Source organism: Malaclemys terrapin, chromosome 7 (genome assembly GCF_027887155.1).
Source record: "Malaclemys terrapin pileata isolate rMalTer1 chromosome 7, rMalTer1.hap1, whole genome shotgun sequence".
NCBI lineage: Eukaryota > Metazoa > Chordata > Testudines > Emydidae > Malaclemys > Malaclemys terrapin.
Window position 1 is genome coordinate 63,319,727 of NC_071511.1, and position 21,378 is coordinate 63,341,104.

Here is a 21,378-nt window from a genome sequence, read left to right on the forward strand (position 1 = left end):
TCAGGTCAGATCTTAATACCTACTTACCCCTGTTACAGATAAATAGGCACAAGTCAGGCAGCAAAGTCAATGGCGAAGTAGGGACATGAACTGCAGTGTCCCGATTCCTTGCTCCTAACAAATGAGACAATGTTGGACCTCAGTCTATTTCATGGCACATTTGGACAATGCCAGTGCCTAATAAGTTGTTTTGTTCTCAGCTTTAGAAAAGACCCAGTGGTTAGCGCTAGGAAGGTGACTGACAGTTATACATTTCAGTATTTTTTAAGCAGCAAAGCTAAATGAAGTGACTGGCTCATCACCTCCATGTCCTGTTAGGTGGTGGTACTTATTCCTTATCACTGGAGGTGTGAGCAAGGTGGTAAGGGTAGCTGTAACTGGTGGTTGCTTTGTTTGTATAACAAAAGCTTCATGTGCTATTTGCCAGAGCATTAGAGATGCAGGTCATGAGCAAAAAACACACATTTTACAAGCAGAGATATTTGCAACAGAGTTCCCTTTTATTTTAATTAATTACAATAAAGCATACAACCTTTAAGTACATTTTACATTGTCTACTGTGCTACCTAAAAGCTACACTCCAATGTACACATGGCACACATGTCTGGTGGCATTTGCTTCAAAGAGGAAGTACCTCTAAATCAAAGCTGAGGCTTTACATAAAAATAGATCTTCCTCTCTGCAACTGTAATTTGTAAAAAAATACAAAGTAAGGTGAGAAGTGGAAAGAAAGTGGAATATTGAAGCAACAATCACTCCCAAGTTTGGATGCAGAAAGTTATTTTATCAGCTCCATCTCTTGGTGGCACAAATGAAAGCTGAGTAAGGCAAACACTTCCTAAGGCAGTATCTTGTAAACAGGAGCAAAAGCTTTTTCTGTTCATCAGAAAGGCTCTCAAGGCAAGCGACAAATTTGACATGTCCCATGCTCACCTGGAAGCCTACCCATTCTCTCTGCTGCATTCTAGTTCTGAAGTGGTATCATGCTGCACTGTGAAATGGTAACTTGTGGCAGGCTCTGAGAAAGTGTAGTATTCTCTCACCCTGCGGCAGTAAGGCCTGCCATCACAAGAGGGTCCTGCTGGGTTGCCTGGCCTTTGCCAGTGTGCTTCACCACCTGCAAGCTTGGCTTTGGTATCTTATTTGGCAGTGTGTTAGTGGCATTCTGCGAACCACCCAATCCTCAAACAATCCTTGTTCAAAATAATTTATTGAAAGTTAGAAAAAAATCAACCTAGTTTAAAGCCATGTTTATGAAAAAACAGACTATACTTTAATTTGAATAGCTGCTGTGAATAGAAATGCTTTGATCCCAAATTAATTAGTGTGCATAATTACTCAATTGGCACCTAATAGCAACATACGTCACTAAGTGGTCACAATTTCCAAATCTGAAGGAAAAAAAAAAATAGTACTACTTGCTCTGGCAAATAGAGCATCTTCTCATGTCCGGACTTGGAATTTTCCTGCTTTTGTGATGTACTTGACACCTTTAAAAGGCTTGTATTTCTCTCCAAACATGTCAAGGCGATTTACTTTCAATCCTACACAAAGGGGAACATGAAGAACAAGAGTTTACATTTTCACACGCCCCTCCCCTTGAAGCCTGGATAATCTGCTTTGGAAATGCCCTGTGCAGAGGAGTTTAGTTCTTCCACCTAGCAAGCACTACTGTTCAGGTTGAATTGGTTTCTCTTCTACCCCCCCTTTCTCAGCTGATTTTTATGCCAGAAGGGATGACTGTAATCCTCTAGTCTAGGGGTTCTTAACCTGGCAGTGTGGCCACCCCATCTCTCCTATATTGCTAAGTGAGAGAGAGAGAGAGAGATCCTGGTACACAGAAGGGTAAGGATCACTGATCCATTCTGACCTGCTGCATAGCATATGCCGTACAATATGCTACACATAATTCCCACTCTAAGCCAAATAGGCAATTGGACTAGAGCAGAGCTTTTACAAAGACATCCACTCTTGCTTTAAACAATGGAAAACTACTGCAGCCCTGGTCAACTCCACCAGTAGTTAGTTATCTTCACGGTTATAAGTTTGCACTCATTTCCAATCTGGGTACAGCAACTTCTCGCTTAACGTTGTAGTTACGTTCCTTGAAAATGTGACTAAGTGAAATGATGTTAAGCGAATCCAATTTCCCCATAAGAATTAATGTAAATGGGGGAGGAGGGGGTTAGGTTCAGTTCCAGGGATTTCTTTTCCCTCACCAGCCAAACTATGTAATATATATTATATATATAAAAAAGTTTTAAACAATTTAATACTGTACACAGCAATGATGATTGTGAAGCTTGGTTGAGGTGGTGAAGTCAGAGGGTGGGATATTTCCCAGGGAATGCCTTACTGTTAAACGCTGAACTAGCATTAGGCTGAGCCCTCAAGGGTTAACGCATTGTTGTTAATGTAGCCTCACACTCTACAAGGCAGCACAAATGGAGGGAGAGGAGACAGATGTGCATTGCCCCTTTAAGTACGTGGACACCACTCTAAGTACATTGCCTTTAAAAAGATCAGGAAGTTGAGACAGCAGCTGTGGCCAGCAAGCTCTCTCCATCCTGAGGCCTGTCCTGTCCCCACCCTGCTCTATATGGAGAAGGGGTAAGTGGGGGGCAGGAGCAAGGGGAGGGGGACACCCTGACATTAGCCCCCCTCTTGCCCCCTCCCATGCACAGCAAGCAGGAGGCTCCTGGGAGCAGCTCCAAGGCAGAGGACAGGAGCAGCACATGGCAGTGGGGAGAGGGACAGCTGAACTACCGGCAATTGGTAGCCTGCTGGGCGGCTGCTGCACAGGGAACTTATGGGAGCAGGGAGCTGATATGGGGCTGCTGGTCCACCCTGGTTCCAAGCCCCCACCAGCTAGCTCCAACGGGCTGCTCTTTCTGCAAGCAGTGGACAAAGCAGGCGGCTGCCAAACAACGTTATAACGGGGCATTGCACAACTTTAAACGAGCATGTTCCCTAATTGATCAGCACGTAACAATGTTAACTGGGATGACTAAATGAGGAGTTGCTGTATTCCAACTGGTTTTTGCTATGCCTTTGTCTGCTAGCTGAAGTTAATCCCACCTTTTTGAAAGTCTTCCCTTAAAACTGAGGCCATTAATTCTGATTTGTTCAAGTCTCTAGATATTTGCATAAGCACTATACAGCATGCTGTCATTAGCAAATGCATGTTAGCACAGGTACAAGAGATGGAAAAAAAAGCTCTTTATAGAGAGGGAACACTGGTGTGTTTCAAAAGAGCTTCGGTTGGCAACACAAATTTCAGCCATTCAATAAGCTTCGGGGTCAGCAATGTGGAATCTAGAAACTCCTCTGGATAGGCCAGCGCAAGTTGAACAGTGTTTCAGTAGGTGAGTGGCCTCCTCACCTGCACTGCAGCTCCAGAGGCTGTGCCTGAGATGCCAGGTTTGGTCATTTGCCACACACCTGATCACCACAGCATTCTGGAACCTCCCCAGTGAGAAGGTGCTTATATTAACACTGTCTTCTGCCTCACTAATCCATTGCCCTCACTGATCCTCGCTCCCACCTGATTAGGTTCTAAGCAATATTTTCTGCAAGTGTATAATCAAATACGTAGAATGTGCCTGAGTTGAGGTTTAAGGCCTGTTTCTACAAACACTTGCTTATGTGAGTAACTTTACACAAATCCAATTGGTTTCAATGGTATTCACATAGATTGTGTCTGTTTGCAGGACTGGGGCCTATAGGCTTAATTTCTCAAGTCCATGGTTGCATTAACACTAACCTTCAGGTTTGATTTCATGCTCTGAAACTAGAGGAGTTAGGCTGTTAAGAGCTTTCAGAGTTAGGAGGAGAAAAAAATTCCCAAAATAAAATTGTCACTGATAATCAGGATGGGTTTTTCCTGTGCTAGGCCCACAGAAGTCAAAGAATTAAGGAAAGCCATACTGCGTGTGGGGGACATCTCCCTCCCCCCCTTCCCCCTCCCCCCCCCCCACACACTAAACCTCTTCCTTGCCCTACATCAGATAAGTTCTTGCATGTTCCAGGAAGAAGCCTGTGAAATACCCATTATTTTGCCCTGGAAAGGCCATGAGAAATGATCCAAATCATCAAGATTTCACAATCTTCTACTTGCAAGATGAAACTGTTAGTGTTTCAAGGTAACTTAATCTGTTTGAAGTGAACTCTGCTCTATGTTCTACAGAGTCCCTAGGTCCAATTCAATGTTAGGAGACCCCTATTCCTACAATTCCCCTACCTCCTCCAACCATATTAGTTCTGGTTAATGCAGCCATCTCACCTGAAATAGCTAGTTGTTGTATCTTAAACTGAACGTTTAGGCTGGGATTCTCCTCTGGCTTGGGGGCTCCAGATTGTAGATTCACTATGCCCTTAAGATTTGGTAGCTTTTGAGGGGTAATTTTGCCAATGTCCCAAGTTAACACCTAAAAAAAAAAAAAAAAAGTGGATTTTAGGAAATATTTTGTCAAGTTAATATCCAGCTGCTAGTTTGTGGGTTGGGCAGGGCAGCTAGTCTGTAGAAAAGTTCTGGCAGCTAGACACCAGGTCTGGTCAGGAACCTTGCCTGGATTAAATCCAAAGCGAACCTGCCTACCTGCTCTTATCTGGCAGCAGGAAGGCAATGACCTTAATGGGACCCGTTTCCTTAGCAATGGTTCTTGATAAATAACTCAGGTAAGTCAACAGGACATGAGTGAGGAGAGGAAGCAGAATAAAGCTAGCAGGTAGCTGGGTAGGAGAGAGTTGGGGGGGTGGAGAGAAGAAAGAGGAGCAGAGAGATGGAAGAGGAGGGATTTGCAGTTAGAAGACCATCTGCATAACCAGGGCTTTAAAAGGTTCAATTGTTTCAGGTGACAGTTACTTTTTTAGTAGGAAAGATTGGTACAAAAGCTCCCATTTGGCCCTTCTCTCTGTTCCATTAAAGCTTTTAATGTACCAAAATTAACAGGACAAACCATGCTGGCAAAAGGCATCAGATGCAAGTCAGCAGAACTGTAGGAACAGGGTTTTGCAACTGTAGCCTGATCATACATTGAACTCAACAGGAGGTAGGAATGGACACAATGTGTGCTTGCCTGGTTCTACCAGGGCACATCAAGTACCCTGTGGTGCATGACAGGCGAGGTAAAGTCCAGCAGACTAATGATTAAGGTAAATCGAGTTTTGGTTCCAAGCCATACACAGTCGTTGGGACACAATTTCACACATCTCTGTACTAATACACAAGGAGTTACACTGGGGGAGGGGGGAGCGCTCTCGCTACATTAAGTGGGGGGAGACAGCAAGATTTTCTATGTTCTTTCCTACTTTTTATTTTGCCTCTTCCCAAATGAGTTTTCCTGAATGAGGGTAGAAAGACACTGATCATTTGCATGATTTTACCAACTGAAGAAGAACCAGAAGCTGGATGTGTAAGTAGGTTTTGTTTGTGTTTTGGGGCTATTTGCTCCTTTGCCCACCTTCCCTCTCACCTGGGGCAAAGTTCTGGTAGGTTTATCTGCCTTGGGCTCGGTTTGCTTTTTGATTTAAAAATGAAAATAAATTATTGAATCAGTCTATTTCTTTGAGGAACTGTTGCTTCGTGCTCAAATGAAGAGCTCACTGGCAACTTCCTGGGGCAGCAGCAACCTCAACCTGACATGAAACATACAGTAGTGGGACTTGGCCCAAATCCCATCCTGCTAAAATTGCTCTTAAGGTTCAAAGAAAACTTTAAGAGTTCTGGGTGTCAACTCCCATATGCAAGAGGCATGAGTTAGAATTACGTTGGAATGATATATTCAGAGAAGCAAAATTATAGGTCAACTGTTTTCCATTCCACTCCCTGTTTGTTTACAATGATTTTTTGGGTGGTGTGAGAGCAATAGCAAACATACCCAAATCCACTCCCTATTCTGCTACTTGCTGGCTATTTTGCCTGTTGCAGCTTATACCAGCCTGCTACTTGCTGTCTGAGTTTAAAGTTCTGCTGCAGCAGTTACAAGTAAATGTCTTCTCACAGAGCTTAGGGGAAGGGCATGCACCATAAATGAAATTGACAAAGTGCTGACATGCATTAAACAAAGTGTGTGTTTCTGTAGTCCCTTTTAGGGTTATGCTAACAACACAGGTACAAAATGTTGTTTCAAAGGTGACTGTGGCCCTTTAAAATTGACCAGGGAGAAAAAAAAAAAAAAAAAAAAAAAAAAAAAAAGATAAAAACAGCAGTTTTTTAGATTGTCAAACTATACTGAATGGTTAAGTTTAGATTTTTGCTCTGGTACGCAAAGCACTCAAGAGCAGTGGTTCTCAAACTTTTTTTTTCCATGGACCACTTGAAAATTGCTGAGGGTCTCGGCGGACCACTTAATGATCTTTCCAAATATTGTTTGTACTGTTAGCTAACTATTGTAAAGCGCTTTGGATAAAAGCGCTATATATTAAAAAAAACACCTTAATTAACTTTTTTTGTTCTACAAATAAAAGCACACAACTCACATTTTGATATCAGTAGTCTTACCTTTCTATTGCAATGGATGTGCCCTCTCTCCACTGCTGGGGCTGGGAAGGAGGGGGTCTCTCCCCCACTAGAGAGCTAAGGCTGGGAAGGATGACCATTTCTTCCTGGCAGCTGCAGTGCTGGAGCTGGGGAAAGTTGCTTCTTTCTCTGGCCACTGCAGCCCTGCATGTCCCAAATTCCCTCCACCCCTTCTTCTTACCCCTCTGCCCTCTCCCACCTACCTCCTATTCCCAAGGCCACCACCTCACCTTCTCCAGGGTCCAGGCACCTAATTAGTGGAGCCACGCCTGAGCAGCTCCACTAATTAGGTGGGTGGCCCTTCACAGTCTCATGTGCGGCCACCCAGGCACACACTTTAGAGGGAACTATCCGTGGACCACCTGAATGGAGCTTGTGGACCACTGGTGGTCTGCAGACCACAGTTTGAGAACCTCTGCTCTAGAGTATGAAGCTTTCTCTTGATTTCTTTAATTTTGTCTGCATTGAATTTAAAGACAGAAATAAACAGCTCAAGACTTACTTTAAGGACGGGATCAAATGTATAGCTGCCTTGTGTGGAAGTAAGGTTCATGTTTAGTACAGCTTTTGGCATATGAACCGTCACAATGACTCCTTCCACTGTCTTCCCCATATTCTGTTTAGGTCCAATTGTAACATCGAATCTCCCTGAAGAGCTGTTCTCCTTAAAACTGATTATGTGTTTCACATACACAGGAATTGCTACCAAGCTGAAGACAGAAACTGGGAATTAAATGCACTTAGCAGAAAAGACTACTTCAGATAAATTAGGGGAAATAAAAGTACAGTTTGCAAAGGAGTCTTATATCCATCATGGTGTTGGCAGGATAAATCAAAACTAATTTCTCTTGAAAGTAGAAAGTAATACTCTCCTAAAAAAAGATCCAAACAGGGGAAAAAAAAATCAAAGTCCTTAAGTTAGTGGTTTGTAATGCAATAGCAAGTTCTATTGGTGGTCAACAGTTTTATAACAACAATTAATACAAAAAGGTACTTACAAACACTCTGATTGGACACATTCTCACTTTTGCTTACATTAAAATGAAACTAAGCTTGAAGATAATTGCAGTTTAGTGGAGGTTTTTTAAAGCCAGTGAAGATCAATGTACTACAGAGAGATAGCATCTTAATTACAGAGCAGCTTCTAGCAATGGAAACATCAGGAGTTAAATGTTCCGTTACAAGCTAGTGATCTGCCCAGTTGAACAATCACAGCTGAGATGATATCAGCATCTCTGCCAAGCACGGTTTTATGTTAGAAAAACTGACAGAGCATCAGATTAAATAAATCTCAGACAGCTACCCATGAACATGCATTTAGCAATAATGAGAATTCCAGTCATTAAATCATGAGTCAGAGCAAATTGAGATGTTCATGAGATTATTCCAAGGCTTGTTTACAGGGTGCATTAGCCCACATGAGTGGGTTGTACAGTCCAGTGTGCACGACCATGGTGCGCTCTAAATGGCTCATATGGCGTCGGTTGGTGTGTAATAAAAGTTCCCCAGGGCACACTACTTAATCCTGTTTGAAACTTTTAGTGCATGCCAGCAGGGTCTTCACAGGCAATTTAGTGGCCAACATCCTAGTCCACACTAGAATTTGCTCCCCTCTCGCCTGGGCGAACGCACTGTGCGGACAAGTCCCAAGTGAAGACTGGGTAGCTAACACAAACTTACTTTTGGGAGCTCACACGGTAGGATATCAGTCTGAAGTTGCCATCTGGAGGAATAAATGAGAGCACTCTTTCAGACTCCCAACGCTTGAACCGAATACAGGGATGGAAACTGACGTCATCCAGAAGCCTCGGGTTCTACAGGAAGTGAGACAGATATAAGCTTCTCCCACATCTGTTGAAGGTTTGATATCAGTTGGTTTATTCCTTCCTCACCCCCTGCATTCTAGCTTTGCTGCTGCAGAGAAGTGCTAGATTGACAGTCCTGATCATCAGACCAGGTACAGCCTGACAGTAGAAATGCCAGTTCCCCCTCAAGGTGCCTAAGCTGTGACTTGTAGGGATTGGCTTTAAGTGAGAGAAGCCAATTTAATCTCCAGGTACATTCACTCCTTTGCCCTCTGTGCTGAGGCTGCCAACAAGGAAGCCAACTGAGAGCTGGTTTTGATGTGACCACCTATTGTTAGGACTCCGAACCACAATCAGATAATGGCAGCTGTCAGTTACTGCTGACCTAGGGACAAAAGGCTCTACATCCCCATTACTAATTACTGAACAATGTGGCTAGCAGTGACAGCAATGCAAAGTTTCATGCACTATTCAAAATGGATAAAGTGGCTGAAGACTACATAAGAGCATTCTGCTCAGTCATGAAGCAGCTGGAGTCTTCTCTCTGTACACTATGGACTGAAGGCAACATTTCAATCTTTTTTGCATAACTCTGCTAGAAATACAATACAAAACAGTTACAGTTAGATGGCTGATTGCATTGCTAGGTTTACCATGAATGAAAGAGAAAGATCAGGCATTCCTGACAACTTAATGCAGGAATCAATGACACCTTGAATTTCTGCAAAGACTGTGGAACCTGGAAAAGTAGTGAGAGAGACATATGATTTAGTATACTGTGGATAGCTTAACAAAATATAATAGGAGATGCAGTAAAGAGGACATAAATGCATCATATACAAGGGTGCAGATATCAGTATGTTTAGCACCCAGCTATGCAAACAGAAGAGTATCCTTCTTGTTACATATATCACAGAAGGCTTGCTGAGGTAGATCAGCTGCAGCAAACAATTGTTCAGATCCCATCCCAGTTGATTATTGCTTAATCACATATGATTTGCTACATTGAACGTTGCTGTGTCTAAACAGGCATCCTGTCCCTAGCGGTGACCAATATGTGTTTGAGAATATTGTGACAATCTATAATCCTATGTTCACCTCTTTTACAAGACTGATAAATTCTGTACGGAACATGTCTTGTGAGGTATCATTTGAAAACTCAATTTGCTGATCATCATAATTGTCCTGGTAAAATGTGTGGCAACATTGTATGTAAAGTTAAGATTTTTTATGCTATTACTCAGCAGTCACAAACCAGTTCCTTGGTGACAAAAGGCAAACTGATGCCTCAGCCAGGTATCAACAAAATCAAATAGACCATCACCTGGTTAATTGGCCATTTTTTGGCAGGAAAAAGGGTGAGAGTGAGAAATTAACATCTTGGCAAAGAAACAGCTGGAGGTTCCTGTCCCCATAGACTGTCTCCTGAACTCTAGCTGGAGATGATTCTCACAGAAAAGGAAAGAGTATAAAGAACGGGGAACAGACGCTCCAAATCATTTCTCTCTTTCTTTCTTTCTATCCATGGCAAAATCACTACCTGAGGAACAAAAACAGCTTTGGATTGAGGGAAGAATCCTGTCTGAAAGAAATTCTGCCAGTAAGTCTGATAGAATGTGCGAGAGAGACCTTTTGCTTTGAATTCACTTAGCTTGCTTAGATATCAATTGTGTTCTTTTTATTTCTTTGTAACCAATTCTGACCTGTATGCTTCATTACGTGTAATCACTTAAAATCTATCTTTCTGTAGCTAATAAACTTGTTTTATCTAAACTAGTGTGTTTGGATTGAAGTGCTTGGGAAACTCCATTTGGGATAACAGGATTTGTGCACATCATTTTCTATAAATAAAACGATGATCTTTAGATGAGCTTGTATTGTCCAGGAGAGGGCTGGGCAGTATAAGATGCACGTTTCTGGGCAAAGTCTGGGACTGGGAATTAGCTGGTAATTCAAGAAGTGCTGGCTGTAGCACTCAGACAGTATAGCTGGGAGTGATTTACTGGCTGGAAGCTGTGTGTGAGGAGACCAGGAGTGGTAGCTCTCATAGCGAAGCACTGTAAAAGGCACCAGAGGCTGGAGAATTGATAGGATCAGCTGTTCAACTGTCCAAATTGTACCCTGGGTAATGTCACACATGAAAGCTCCTCCCAATACCATTCTACTCCTAATAAGTTGGGCAGTGTTGTATATGGAGGCTGAAGAAAAACAAAAACCATGTGATACACACAGGTGATCAACTCTTGTCAGGAAACACTTGCCTGGATTATCCTTGGCTTTCATAGATTGCAATGTTGTGGGTTATTCTCATTGTTTAGTGAAATAAGTCTCTTACATCTGTCATATCTTGACAGACAAGGCAACACCATGAGAATTCTTATCTAACAAGCAACTGCTGCCTTAAATGCCCCAAGAGAACAAAAAGGTCTTGGGTCTTTAATTGAATTCTGGGCTTATGTAGCCATACAACAGAACAATTAATTGGAGTGAAAAAACAAACAAACAAAAAAAAACCCACACAACATGCAGAAGCTATTGTTCACTCATTTTGAAATGGGCCAGAAGAGAGGAAACTGTAGGCTAATATTTACTTTAGTGACGTGCCTGAAGGGGAAGAGAGACCATTTCAAATAGACATGATTTGAGAGTCTGTGTGTAAAATGAGGCAACGTCCTATGAGTCTCTCAAGAAAGGAAGTGAGACCTTTGAGGAACTGATGTCAAATAATCTTAGGGGGGAAAATATGAACTGCTCACAACTAGTGCAACAAGCAACAGAGGGTCCTGTGGCACCTTTAAGACTAACAGAAGTTTTGGGAGCATAAGCTTTCCTGGGGTAAGAACCTCACTTCTTCAGATGCAAGTCTTGCACCTTACCCCAGGAAAGCTTATGCTCCCAAAACTTCTGTTAGTCTTAAAGGTGCCACAGGACCCTCTGTTGCTTTTTACAGATTCAGACTAACATGGCTACCCCTCTCAAACTAGTGCATCGACATTGGATTCAAATAGCCTCAGACTTTTCTGGAAGAGGGAGCCATAATGGAAACACAGATGGCAATTTTGTGATACCATTACTGACTGGGTAGACCTAGGACATTTTTTGGATGGTATTAAGCAAGTTAGGTGCAATCCATGTTATGTATCAAGGTATTCTGACTGTCCTATACTCCCCCTAAGGGATTTTAATTTTCAGCATTCATACTGGCTGGCTAGTTGGAAAAGAGCATTCTCTCAATGTTACACAGAGGCAGATAATGGGGAAGCTGGAGAGGTGGCAAGTGACAACTTTTGTCCTGATCATACAGTGAGGAGCCTTGAATATAAGGATGAGTTGTTAGCATAAAACAACAGTGGACATAAAGATAACAGACCAGCTTAAAGCTTTGGCCTTCAAGAAATATGTTTCTTTTAGTAACTGTAAGAAGGTACCAATAGATAAGCCATAATTATCTAGATGCAGAGTACTTCTTGAAATCAAAAGCTTGTTGAGTAAGTGGCCCAGGCCATATTGCTATTATGAGAGGAAATAAATACATTTGTGCATGGTATTTCAAATGGGCAGCGTACTTAAATGTTATGTATAGAGGCAGCCAGTTAGACTGCTTGAATTCTTGCTAAACAGAATGTTGAAACGTCCTTTGACAAGCAAATCTACGTTGACATGACACCTTACCTGATTTGTCTATAATTGCATCTATTTCTTCAATTACATCAAAATAGGCTTCGTTGTTTGTGTACTTTACCACTGCTCTGCGCCAAGGAATGTTGGACAGCTGTCCAGTGGGAAGTGTTTCGCCCATATTGCTACTGCCTGGGAAACAAACAATTCAAACACAAACAACCCATTAGAAGAGGTTTGTTCCAGATCCCACAGTTATGCACCAAAATAAGATGAACCCAGGAACCACAAATTATAAACACCAGGATTTCCTTAATTGGATTATCCAGGGTCACGTTTTCTGAAAGAGTCCTTTCTGACAGTGTTCTACTCCACATTCTTTGCACCTCTACATATTTGACCTGAGTCAGCAGGAGCTTTTAGGGTGCTAATAATGCAGCATTAGTGATTGAGGAGCCCAGGTCGCTTAAGGCACATTTAAATATTTTATCTTCCCGTAGTCAATATTTGGATAGAAAAAATGGTTCTTAACCTCAAACATGAAATATAGAATAACAGATGTGTAGGACTGTAAGGGACATCGAGAGGTCATCTAGTCCAGTCCCCTGCACTCAAGGCAGAACAAATAACTAGACCATTCCGGACAGGTGTTTGTCTAACCAGTTCTTAAAAACCTCCAATCACTGAGGGTATGTCAACATTACCCGCCGGATCAGCAGGCAGCGATCGATCCAGCAGGGGTCCATTTATCGCGTCTAGTTTAGATGTGATAAATCGACCCGAGCGCTCTCCTGTCAACTCCTGTACTCCACCACCGTGAGAGATGCAGGTAGAGTTGACGGAGGAGCGACAGCAGTCAACTCACCGCAGTGAAGACACAACGGTGAGTAGGTGTAAGTACGTCGACTTCCGCTACGTTATTCACGTAGCTGAAGTTGCTTAACTTAGATCGATCCCCCCAGTGAAGACCAGGCCTGAGATTCCACAACCTCCCTAGGTAATTTGTTCCAGTGCTTAACTACCCTGACAGTTAGGAAGTTTTTCCTAAAGTCCAACCAAAACCTCCCTTGCTATAATTTAAATCCATTGCTTCTTGTCCTATCCTCAGAGGTTAAATGAGAACAATTTTTCACCCTCCTCCTTGTAACAATCTTTTATGTACTTAAACTATTATGTCCATTCTCAGTCTTCCCTTCTCCAGACTAAACCCAGTTTATTCAATCTTTCCTCATTGGTCATGTTTTCTAGACCTTTAATCATTTTTGTTGCTCTTCTCTGGACTTTCAAATTTGTCCACATCTTTCCTAAAATGTGGCACCCAGAACTAGGAAACAATACTCCAGTTAAGGCCTAATCAGTATGGAGTAGAGCAGAAGAATTACTTCTCATGTCTTGCTTACTACATCCCAGAATGATGTTTGCTTTTTTTGCAACAGTGGCAACAGTATTGACTCATACTTACCTCCTAGGTTTTGTGTGTGTGTGTGTGTGTGTGTGTGTGTGTGTGTGTGTGTGTGTGTGTGTGTGTGTGTGTGTGTGTGTGTGTGTGTGTGTGTGTGTGTGTGTGTGTGTGTTCCTTCCCAAGTGAAGTACGTGGCATTTGTCCTTATTGAATTTCATCCTGTTTACTTCAGACCATTTCTCCTGTTTTTGTCCAGATCATTTTGAATTTTAATCCCATCCTCCAAAACACCTGCAACCCCTCCCATCTTGGTATCATCCACAAAGTAGAAGTATACTTTCTATATCATTATCTAAATCACTGATCAAGATATTGAACAGAACTGAACCCAGGACCAATCCCTGTGGGACCCCACTCGATATGCCCTTCCAGCTTGACTGAACCACTGATCACTGATCTTCCCAGAGTAGTTAATTCATTTTATTTAAAAAACTTCAAAGCTAGTTATCTGTTTTAATCATACCTGTGATGGAATTGACAACAGAGCGCAGAATTGTGGGAGGTTTAATCAACTCTTTTAAGATATTTGATTCCGTTGCCAATGGAAAGCCATTGTCTAACATTTCTTCTAGAAGCTCATACACAATAACCACATTGTCCTTAATTGCAGTCTCAGAGCACTCTCCAAAATAATCCTAAACAAATCAGAGATTACAAGGGGAAAGGATTTTTATTCATATTAAAAACACTTTAAAGTTTATTTTGCTTATAAAACAAACTAATAATAATGCTAGCAAGGATTATTATAGAGTCCAGTGCAAGTACGCGTACAGTCTCTGGTCACTGTTCAGTTTTCAGTTCAGGGAATACTCTGAATACACCACCATGTAGGTTCTTCAGTGCTATTCATTTTAGCTGTCAAGTAGCTTTAAACTGCATCATGGTAAGCTGTATTACAAAAATTCCAGTTGTAACAGGCAGTTTTATTACACCTGATGCATCAGTATAACATGAACAATACACAATCTTACCAAAAGGTGGAAGTTTTTGTAAGTCAGTATTTGTTTTGTTTGATGTGTATGTTTACGGCAAGTTAATATCCACAAGTAAAGAAGCAAAGCAAACCTTTTGTGACTTTGTGCTTTATTAAGCAAAACTCCGATTTAAAAAAAAAAAAAAGGACCATAGATCACAAGGGGAAATCATATTGACAGAGAGAGTTTTGCTACTACTTTTTAAACTTGTGCAAGAGACACACTTGGCCAATCTGAAAATTCGAAGAATTTATCAGCGACAGACCTGGAAAGTATCTGCTACTCGGTGCAGGAATTCAATTACAAAGAGTGGTGGCACTTCTGTCTGTATGACAGACACAAAGAAGATTTTTTCCCGGTAGATGCTGATGAGGTAGTGGTGGGGCGTTGAGATGACAGGGGGAACATTCTCAACATCGGCTGCTTTCTCCTGAGCTTCAAAGAAATAATCACACACAGATTGGCTGACAACGCTCTTCCAGTGCTTCTCCAAGAATATATCACCAGAACAGTTTATAAGAAACAGACTGTGGATCATTTTCTGTTGGAGACACATTCACACATGTTATACAGATAGAAGGGATTTGAAGATTGACATTACCTCTCCTCCCACCTTCCCTTCACTCAGGTGTTGGCTTTGTACCGACATGCACTGTGAATTTTTTTTTTTTTTTAAAGTTACCCATCTTGGTATCTTGTTTCATTTTCAAGATACTTAGGTGACTGGAGCTTAAGTTCCTACTCACACAGCCATATGACAAAAATCTCCCAAGCTGACCTGAAATAATCAATTTAATTCAGTGACTACAGTTAATCCATCTATTTATTTATTAAATAATTAGTTGTAAATGTGAAACATTTTGATAAGACAAATTTATGTATCCAAAACATTTAAGGTTGTTTTGTATAATAAAAATAAGTCGTATATGCCGCGTGTGTAATTAAATTCCAAGTTACCATCATAATGCTTCATGACAAATCATGAGCAGAAAGTTATCTAGTAAACAAAATATTCTGCATCTGTTTCATACTAAAAATGAACTTTAATAAGAATCTGAAAATAATGAGCTATATATTGCTTAAATAAATGTATATAGTTATAGTGTATCCTACTAAGTAGCAAAACGATGTACCAAATCTAGTGTAAAGGTTCTATTTAATTGTAAATCAACATATTTTAATGGTTATATGAGCCTCTGAGAATGCATCCGTTTTTAAGAAAACAACAAGTATAAATTAAAAAGTTGATTAAAATCTGATTTCAGTCAAGGCTTTCCCACTTGATGTTTTACATTCCCTTGATTTAAATCAACCCATCCTGGAAATTAACACTATTGCAAGTCTCCATTGAGCATACATAGGGTTAAATTTATCCATCATTTAGTTTGTTACTGGAACAGCAACAGAATTTGAAAAAAACTGGGCAACTTTTAAGATGAGTGAAGTGTTCTTAAACACAGCAGCCTGGACATAACCGCTTTAATCCAGTTTGACCAACCTTGTCCTGAATTTAGCACGTACTGCAGATTAAACCTCTGCCAAGTCACTCAAGATGGCCACACAAACGTGATAAGTCTAATCAACCACTGTCAGTATTGTTCCACACCAGCACAGGACACACACATGAAAGTAATCAGCTATGAAATCTTAGAATAGTTCTTGCATGCATTTTAATATTAATACAATAGCCTATTTGTTAAAGCCAAACCCCAATTCACAGCAAATGTAAACAAAGCTGCATAGGAGAGTTTCAATACAAGCAGCTCTGGATCTGGCTACAGAGATTAGAGTTCATTTCTACAAGGATTCAAAGCCCAGTGTAGTCTATACAGAGATTCCCATGGACTGCAAAAGGTCTTTGGATCAGATGTCTGAATCATGGAGCATTTGTAAACTCTAAAAATTGTCTTGCTGTTAAAGCCCATAGATTCTATGGATTGCATGTGCAACGTTTTTAAATGAACATGCATCACTCATACCGAAATGCTGAACTGCTAAACGTTGATTTGTTAAATTCCGACCCTAGCAAGCACTCCTGGATCATCCTTCAAATTGATTGTTTCACTGCAGCCACAGCAGAGGTAATAAACCCTGTTTAGGACCTTACGACTGCTAACTGGATAGGTGTTTATTTTGTTCCATAAAGACTGCTGAGTTTTATGACAGCTTTTGCAAACGTCTAAACTTACAATTTCTCAGACTTGCCAAAATAGCTTTGCTATTTTAGTCCTAGCTTTAGAGTTCCATTTTCTCTCACAGCCCCCCACCCCAATTTAGTGCTGGTGAGAGGTGCATAGGCAGTTGTGACCCCACACGCCTGATCTGGAAAAACCACCCTGTCAATAAAATGGCAGTTCTGCCTCCCATTGCTATTACTGTCAACAAAGGAAACCTAATGGTGATGTGGACACTTACCTACAACAAACTGGATTAAGACTCCCGATTTATTTCACATAGGGTGTTGAACAGCTGGCATTTTAATTATCATAAGTTAAAAATAGTTTAGCAAATTATGTGCTTTCTTCATTAAATATTTACTGGGTGGATCATTGGATTATTATTTTACTGTTTGCTATTTTAGAGCCTTAGTTAGCAGAAATTTACAATAGTTTCTAGTACAGCAGCCCTCAAACTGGGTCAGGACCAAAATGGGGTTGCCAGGGCCAGCATTAGATTTGCTGGGACCCAGGGCTGAAGCCCAAGCGCCACCCCTACCCAGAGCAGTGGGGCTCGGGCTCCGCACCCCTCGGCTCATATAGTAACTTTGTTGTCAGAAGGGGGTTGCGGTGCAGTGAAGTTTGCAAGCCCCTGCTCCAATATACAAGTTTCATTAGGCCATGCAACCATTATCGCATTGCTGAACCCTCACCTCTAATTATTGATCTGTCCTGAATCAGAGCTCAAGTTTTGCAAGGAAAAAAAGAGTCAGAATAGGCCTGCTCTACTTGGGAAAATACTTCTTAACATCAGAACATAAAAGTGAAGCCACTAAAAAGCAAGACTGAATTATTCCTTACACCAACAGCTCAAGTAAATGACACCAGTAGTCACAGTGCAGAGTATTTTTAGAACTGGGATATTCTGAGGGTCAAGTTCCTGGATCAAAGCCTAGAAGTTACACAGATACAACCACCCACCCCACCAAAGAATCATCCGAGTACCTCCACAGCAGTTCATGGATAACCTTCCCAAAGAGTGCTTTGTAAAACCCTTGGAGATAGCAGTTAAAGGAGGTAGTAGAAAAATGCAATATGTAAAGTGTTAAGAGGGTGTGCCTGGGAACAATTAGACTGCACAGATGTCCTGGATCTCTGCTTTCAGACCTTTACAAAGGAACAGACTGTGGACATTCATGGATGATTAACTCATGACAATAGCCCAGGGCAATTCATTCATGCTTATTTTAATAAACTTGCAGCCTTCGATTGGTGGTATTGAAGGATCGTTTATGAGTAGGTTCATTTACTCCTTCCTCCCCAAGAGGCTACAGAGACTACCTGCTCACTTTCTGTCAAAAGCTCAGCTATGTGGGATCCCACTGGGTTCTTTCTGGTCACCCTTCCTATTCCAAGGGAATGTGGAAACCCCAACCCCCTCCAAAAACTGAAGTGGTTTTGTCCAATGTGTCTTCAATATGCTGATAGTTCTCAACTTTTGATCAAATCCAGATTCTACAGTTTCATTCTTTTCTTGTTGCCTGGCCACAAGAAAATCTAGAGGAAAGTCCGAGGAAGTTCACTGGATTGAGTGGTGCTTATTGGTAAGGGAGTAATGTAGGGGCAATCACTCAGGGTGCATGCCTATCCTTTGTTGGCATTATCTGCCCCAAAATTTATTGAGTACAGTGTTAACTTTCTGGAAAGACACAAGGCATCACTGGCTGAGTTCAGCTACACTCAAAGCAGGAAACCAAGAGTTAAAGGTACACATCACCACTCTGCCCTCTGCAGCTGGCACTAACCCCGGGGAAGGTTTCAGCAAGGGGTATGCCATAATAAGTACCCCGGGATGACTAAAAATATGCCAGTTTGTCCCATCTTCCACAGATTTGAATTACAGTGTTTATTTGCACAGTCCAGCTGCAGTATCAGGAGTAGCTATTGAATGGTGAGATTAGTAGGAACAGGTTGGCAGAGGTTTCACTAATATGAGGAAAGATGCATGTGTAACTCAGGGGAACAAGTATGCCTTATTTCAGTGAGGAGGTCTGTATCAGTAGCAGGGCACAGGAGACTTTAGGGACTGTTACCAGTCTGGTGGCATGTATGCATATGTTCCCCAGGGCCCAGTGAAGGGAAAGTGAAGACAATCTCAGAAGAAATCTTCAGGGGAAAGGTGAAGAGGTGATAACACTTTGCAAGATTGCATCAGTTTGTGTCAGGTGGAGGTAGCTCCTGTTTGCTACACCTAACCTAAACCTATGTTTTGCCTTAGCAAAAAAGTAGTGTTAGATTTTGCCCTATGGTGCTCTGCTCCTAGTGTTCTGTGCCATTTTGAGACTAGAGTGCTAATATATGTGTTATTGACATGTTAGGGTATAACCTGAAGGAAAAGCTAAAGTTGTGTTTTGGGTGTGGGGTGTTCTTTAACTATAGTTCTTGATATGTAGAGGTTTGACTGTAGCTGAATTTGACATTTGGGAAACACACCAGGCATCACCAGACAACCTTAATTCTGTGTTACGAAGTTTGGGGGGAATTTGATTTCCTTGTTAATAAATAAATAAATAATCTGCATCCTTGTGTTCCACAGCCTCTGGCTCCTTCACAGTGATTATCTGAGCCACAGAAATCACTGGCTGTATGTCAGCCCCTTCACTGCCCCCCACAGCATCTCTGTGCCTGTCCAGCAGCAGGGCCGGCTTTAGGAAGTGCGGGGCCCAATTCGAACAGTTTCGACGGGGCCTCGGTAGAGATGACTAAAAAAAAAAAAAATACGTTAAAAAAAAAAAAAAAAAAAAAAAAACACACCACACACACAAGGCTTGTACTCACCGGGCCGCGCTCCTAGTCTTTGGCAGCGGGTCCTTCACTCGCTCCTGGTCTTTGGCGGCACTGAAGGACTCACCGCCAAAGACCCAGAACGAGTGAAGGACCCGCCGCCAAAGACCCGGAGCGCCGCCGGGTGAGTAAAAATTAAAAAGGCGCCTCTAGCCAGGGAAGGGATTCTCTACCACTTGCCCCCCACTCTGGGTGGCCCTGCCACTGGGTGCGGGGCCCTCTTAGGCACGGGGCCCGATTCGGGGGAATTGGCCTAAAGCCGGCCCTGTCCAGCAGCTTGACTCTCCCTCCCCAGCCCTCTTCCCCAAGGGTTGAGAAGCTGGGGAAGAGAATGTAGAAATAGTGCAGAGACTGACATGGAGCCAGTGAGGACACAGCTGAACCCCTTCTCCTTCCCCACAGCTCTTCTGAACTGTGCTGACCTGCCCTTTCCCCCTAGAAGCAGCAGCAGCAGCAAGGCAAAGGCTATGCCTAGTGTCCCTTCCCTATTACTGGAGGCAGCATGGGAAAGGAAGTTTTGGGTTCCTTCTCTTGATCAAGGAAGAGTGGAGGCAAGGGGAGGGCCTAAACTCCCTCCTTTGCCCTGGTTAAGCAGCCATGGAATGAAATGTTGAATAAGGGGATGGAGAGAGATAATTGTAGGACGGGGGGAAGGCCCAGCTGATTCCATTTCCCTTCTACTTCAAATATGTCACAGAAGGGGAAGGTGCTCCCCTTCCACTGGTTCTGCTCTGTTAGTGCTTCTGAGCTCCCAGAAACCAAAGGTCCCTTGGAAGATGAGCCCTTATTCACTAAGGGATTGTAGAAAAGTTACATTTTTGGAAACCCAGTTTTTCCATCACAGCTTTAGTCACTGAACCGGGTTTTCAAAACAGTGTTTGGATGATCCCTTACACTTCAATAAGGGTTGTGGTCTCAAGTTTTGCTGGCCCCTCAGAGCACTGCCCTCAGCAGTGAAGGTTAGCAGAGGTGTAGAGTTCCCACCCATTCCCTGCACTGCTCCAACCCCTTCCACATCTCTCCTCACTGCTCTGACACCCTCTCTTCACCACATTCCCTCGAGCTGCACCAAAGTGGTATGTGAGCAGCTCATGTCGCAGGGAAAGGGCAGACACTGTCAATTAACCCCTTGACCAAGTGACCCAGAGACTTGCTCAGTCCTGCTGCTCAGGAAGCAAGTAAAGCCCTGTGACATGGAGAAACTTTCTTCAATTTACAGGTCACAAGAGTGACTTGTCCAGCATCTCAGAAGTCAGTGGTAAGGCTATGAGCTGCTCCCACCCAATCTTATGCTTTTAAGCACGAAAGCTGGTATTTTCACAGGAGCTTGAGAGTTAGGTTCCCATCTCCTTCTGATTTGTGGGATTTGGGTGCTGAATTCCCTTAGGCTCCTTTGAAAATCCCACATTTCCTCTGAATGGTCAAGCCATCTGACAGCTAACTTGCTATCCATAGACAGTAAGGGAGAGAGGAGTGTTCTCTATCAGCAGAGGGTTCATGAACATGGCCAGTGAAGTCTCAGCTCCATCAATGCTGATTGGTGGTTTATTGGAGGGATGTTCACATCTGGCCAGATGTGGCCTTCTGATTTCATTTATGTCCCAGATCAGCATTAGGATCCGTAAGGGCTCAGGTGCAGAAGCTCACAAAGCCTCTGTGGGGATGAAGTTTTGCCCAATGGCCCTGTGATGGGGTGTTTACCTGACACTGGCCTAGAAGGGCCAATTAACCGGATAGGCCACTTCTGAGGGGGAATTAGGTGGCCTAAATAATCCACTTAATTATAATGGAGCCCAGCTGAGAAGGAACAGGTAGGGCTAGTATAGAGACAGGAAGCTAGCAGAAGAAGGAGAATGCAGTGAAGGAGTCTGTAGCCATGCTCTGGCCATTAGAGAGTGAAGGAAGGAAGGAAATCAATCTAGGGGAACTGATGTATGTAAAGGCTCAGGGAAATGGCAGCAGGTTTAAGATGGTGCAGACCTTGGCTGCTGATTAGAGG

General features: G+C 42.5%; 1 protein-coding gene across 3 annotated transcripts in view; it reads right to left on the reverse strand.

The window, feature by feature from the left end:
- Positions 1-479: 479 nt before the first annotated feature.
- Positions 480-21,378, reverse strand: part of AP3M1 (adaptor related protein complex 3 subunit mu 1) — a 42,544-nt gene continuing 21,645 nt past the window's right edge. For 2 of the 3 annotated variants that reach the window (XM_054034257.1, XM_054034258.1), the window contains exons 2-9: positions 14,645-14,920; positions 13,869-14,040; positions 11,998-12,135; positions 8,979-9,064; positions 8,201-8,334; positions 7,023-7,230; positions 4,283-4,427; positions 480-1,544 (exon numbers count right to left, since the gene is read on the reverse strand). In XM_054034257.1, coding sequence (XP_053890232.1) covers positions 1,444-1,544; positions 4,283-4,427; positions 7,023-7,230; positions 8,201-8,334; positions 8,979-9,064; positions 11,998-12,135; positions 13,869-14,040; positions 14,645-14,917 — 1,257 coding nt within the window. In that variant the 5' untranslated portion in view covers positions 14,918-14,920 and the 3' untranslated portion in view covers positions 480-1,443. Of the gene's footprint in view, positions 1,545-4,282; positions 4,428-7,022; positions 7,231-8,200; positions 8,335-8,978; positions 9,065-11,997; positions 12,136-13,868; positions 14,041-14,644; positions 14,921-21,378 lie in introns of those variants that run through there. The other variant, XM_054034259.1, reaches the window with a different exon arrangement.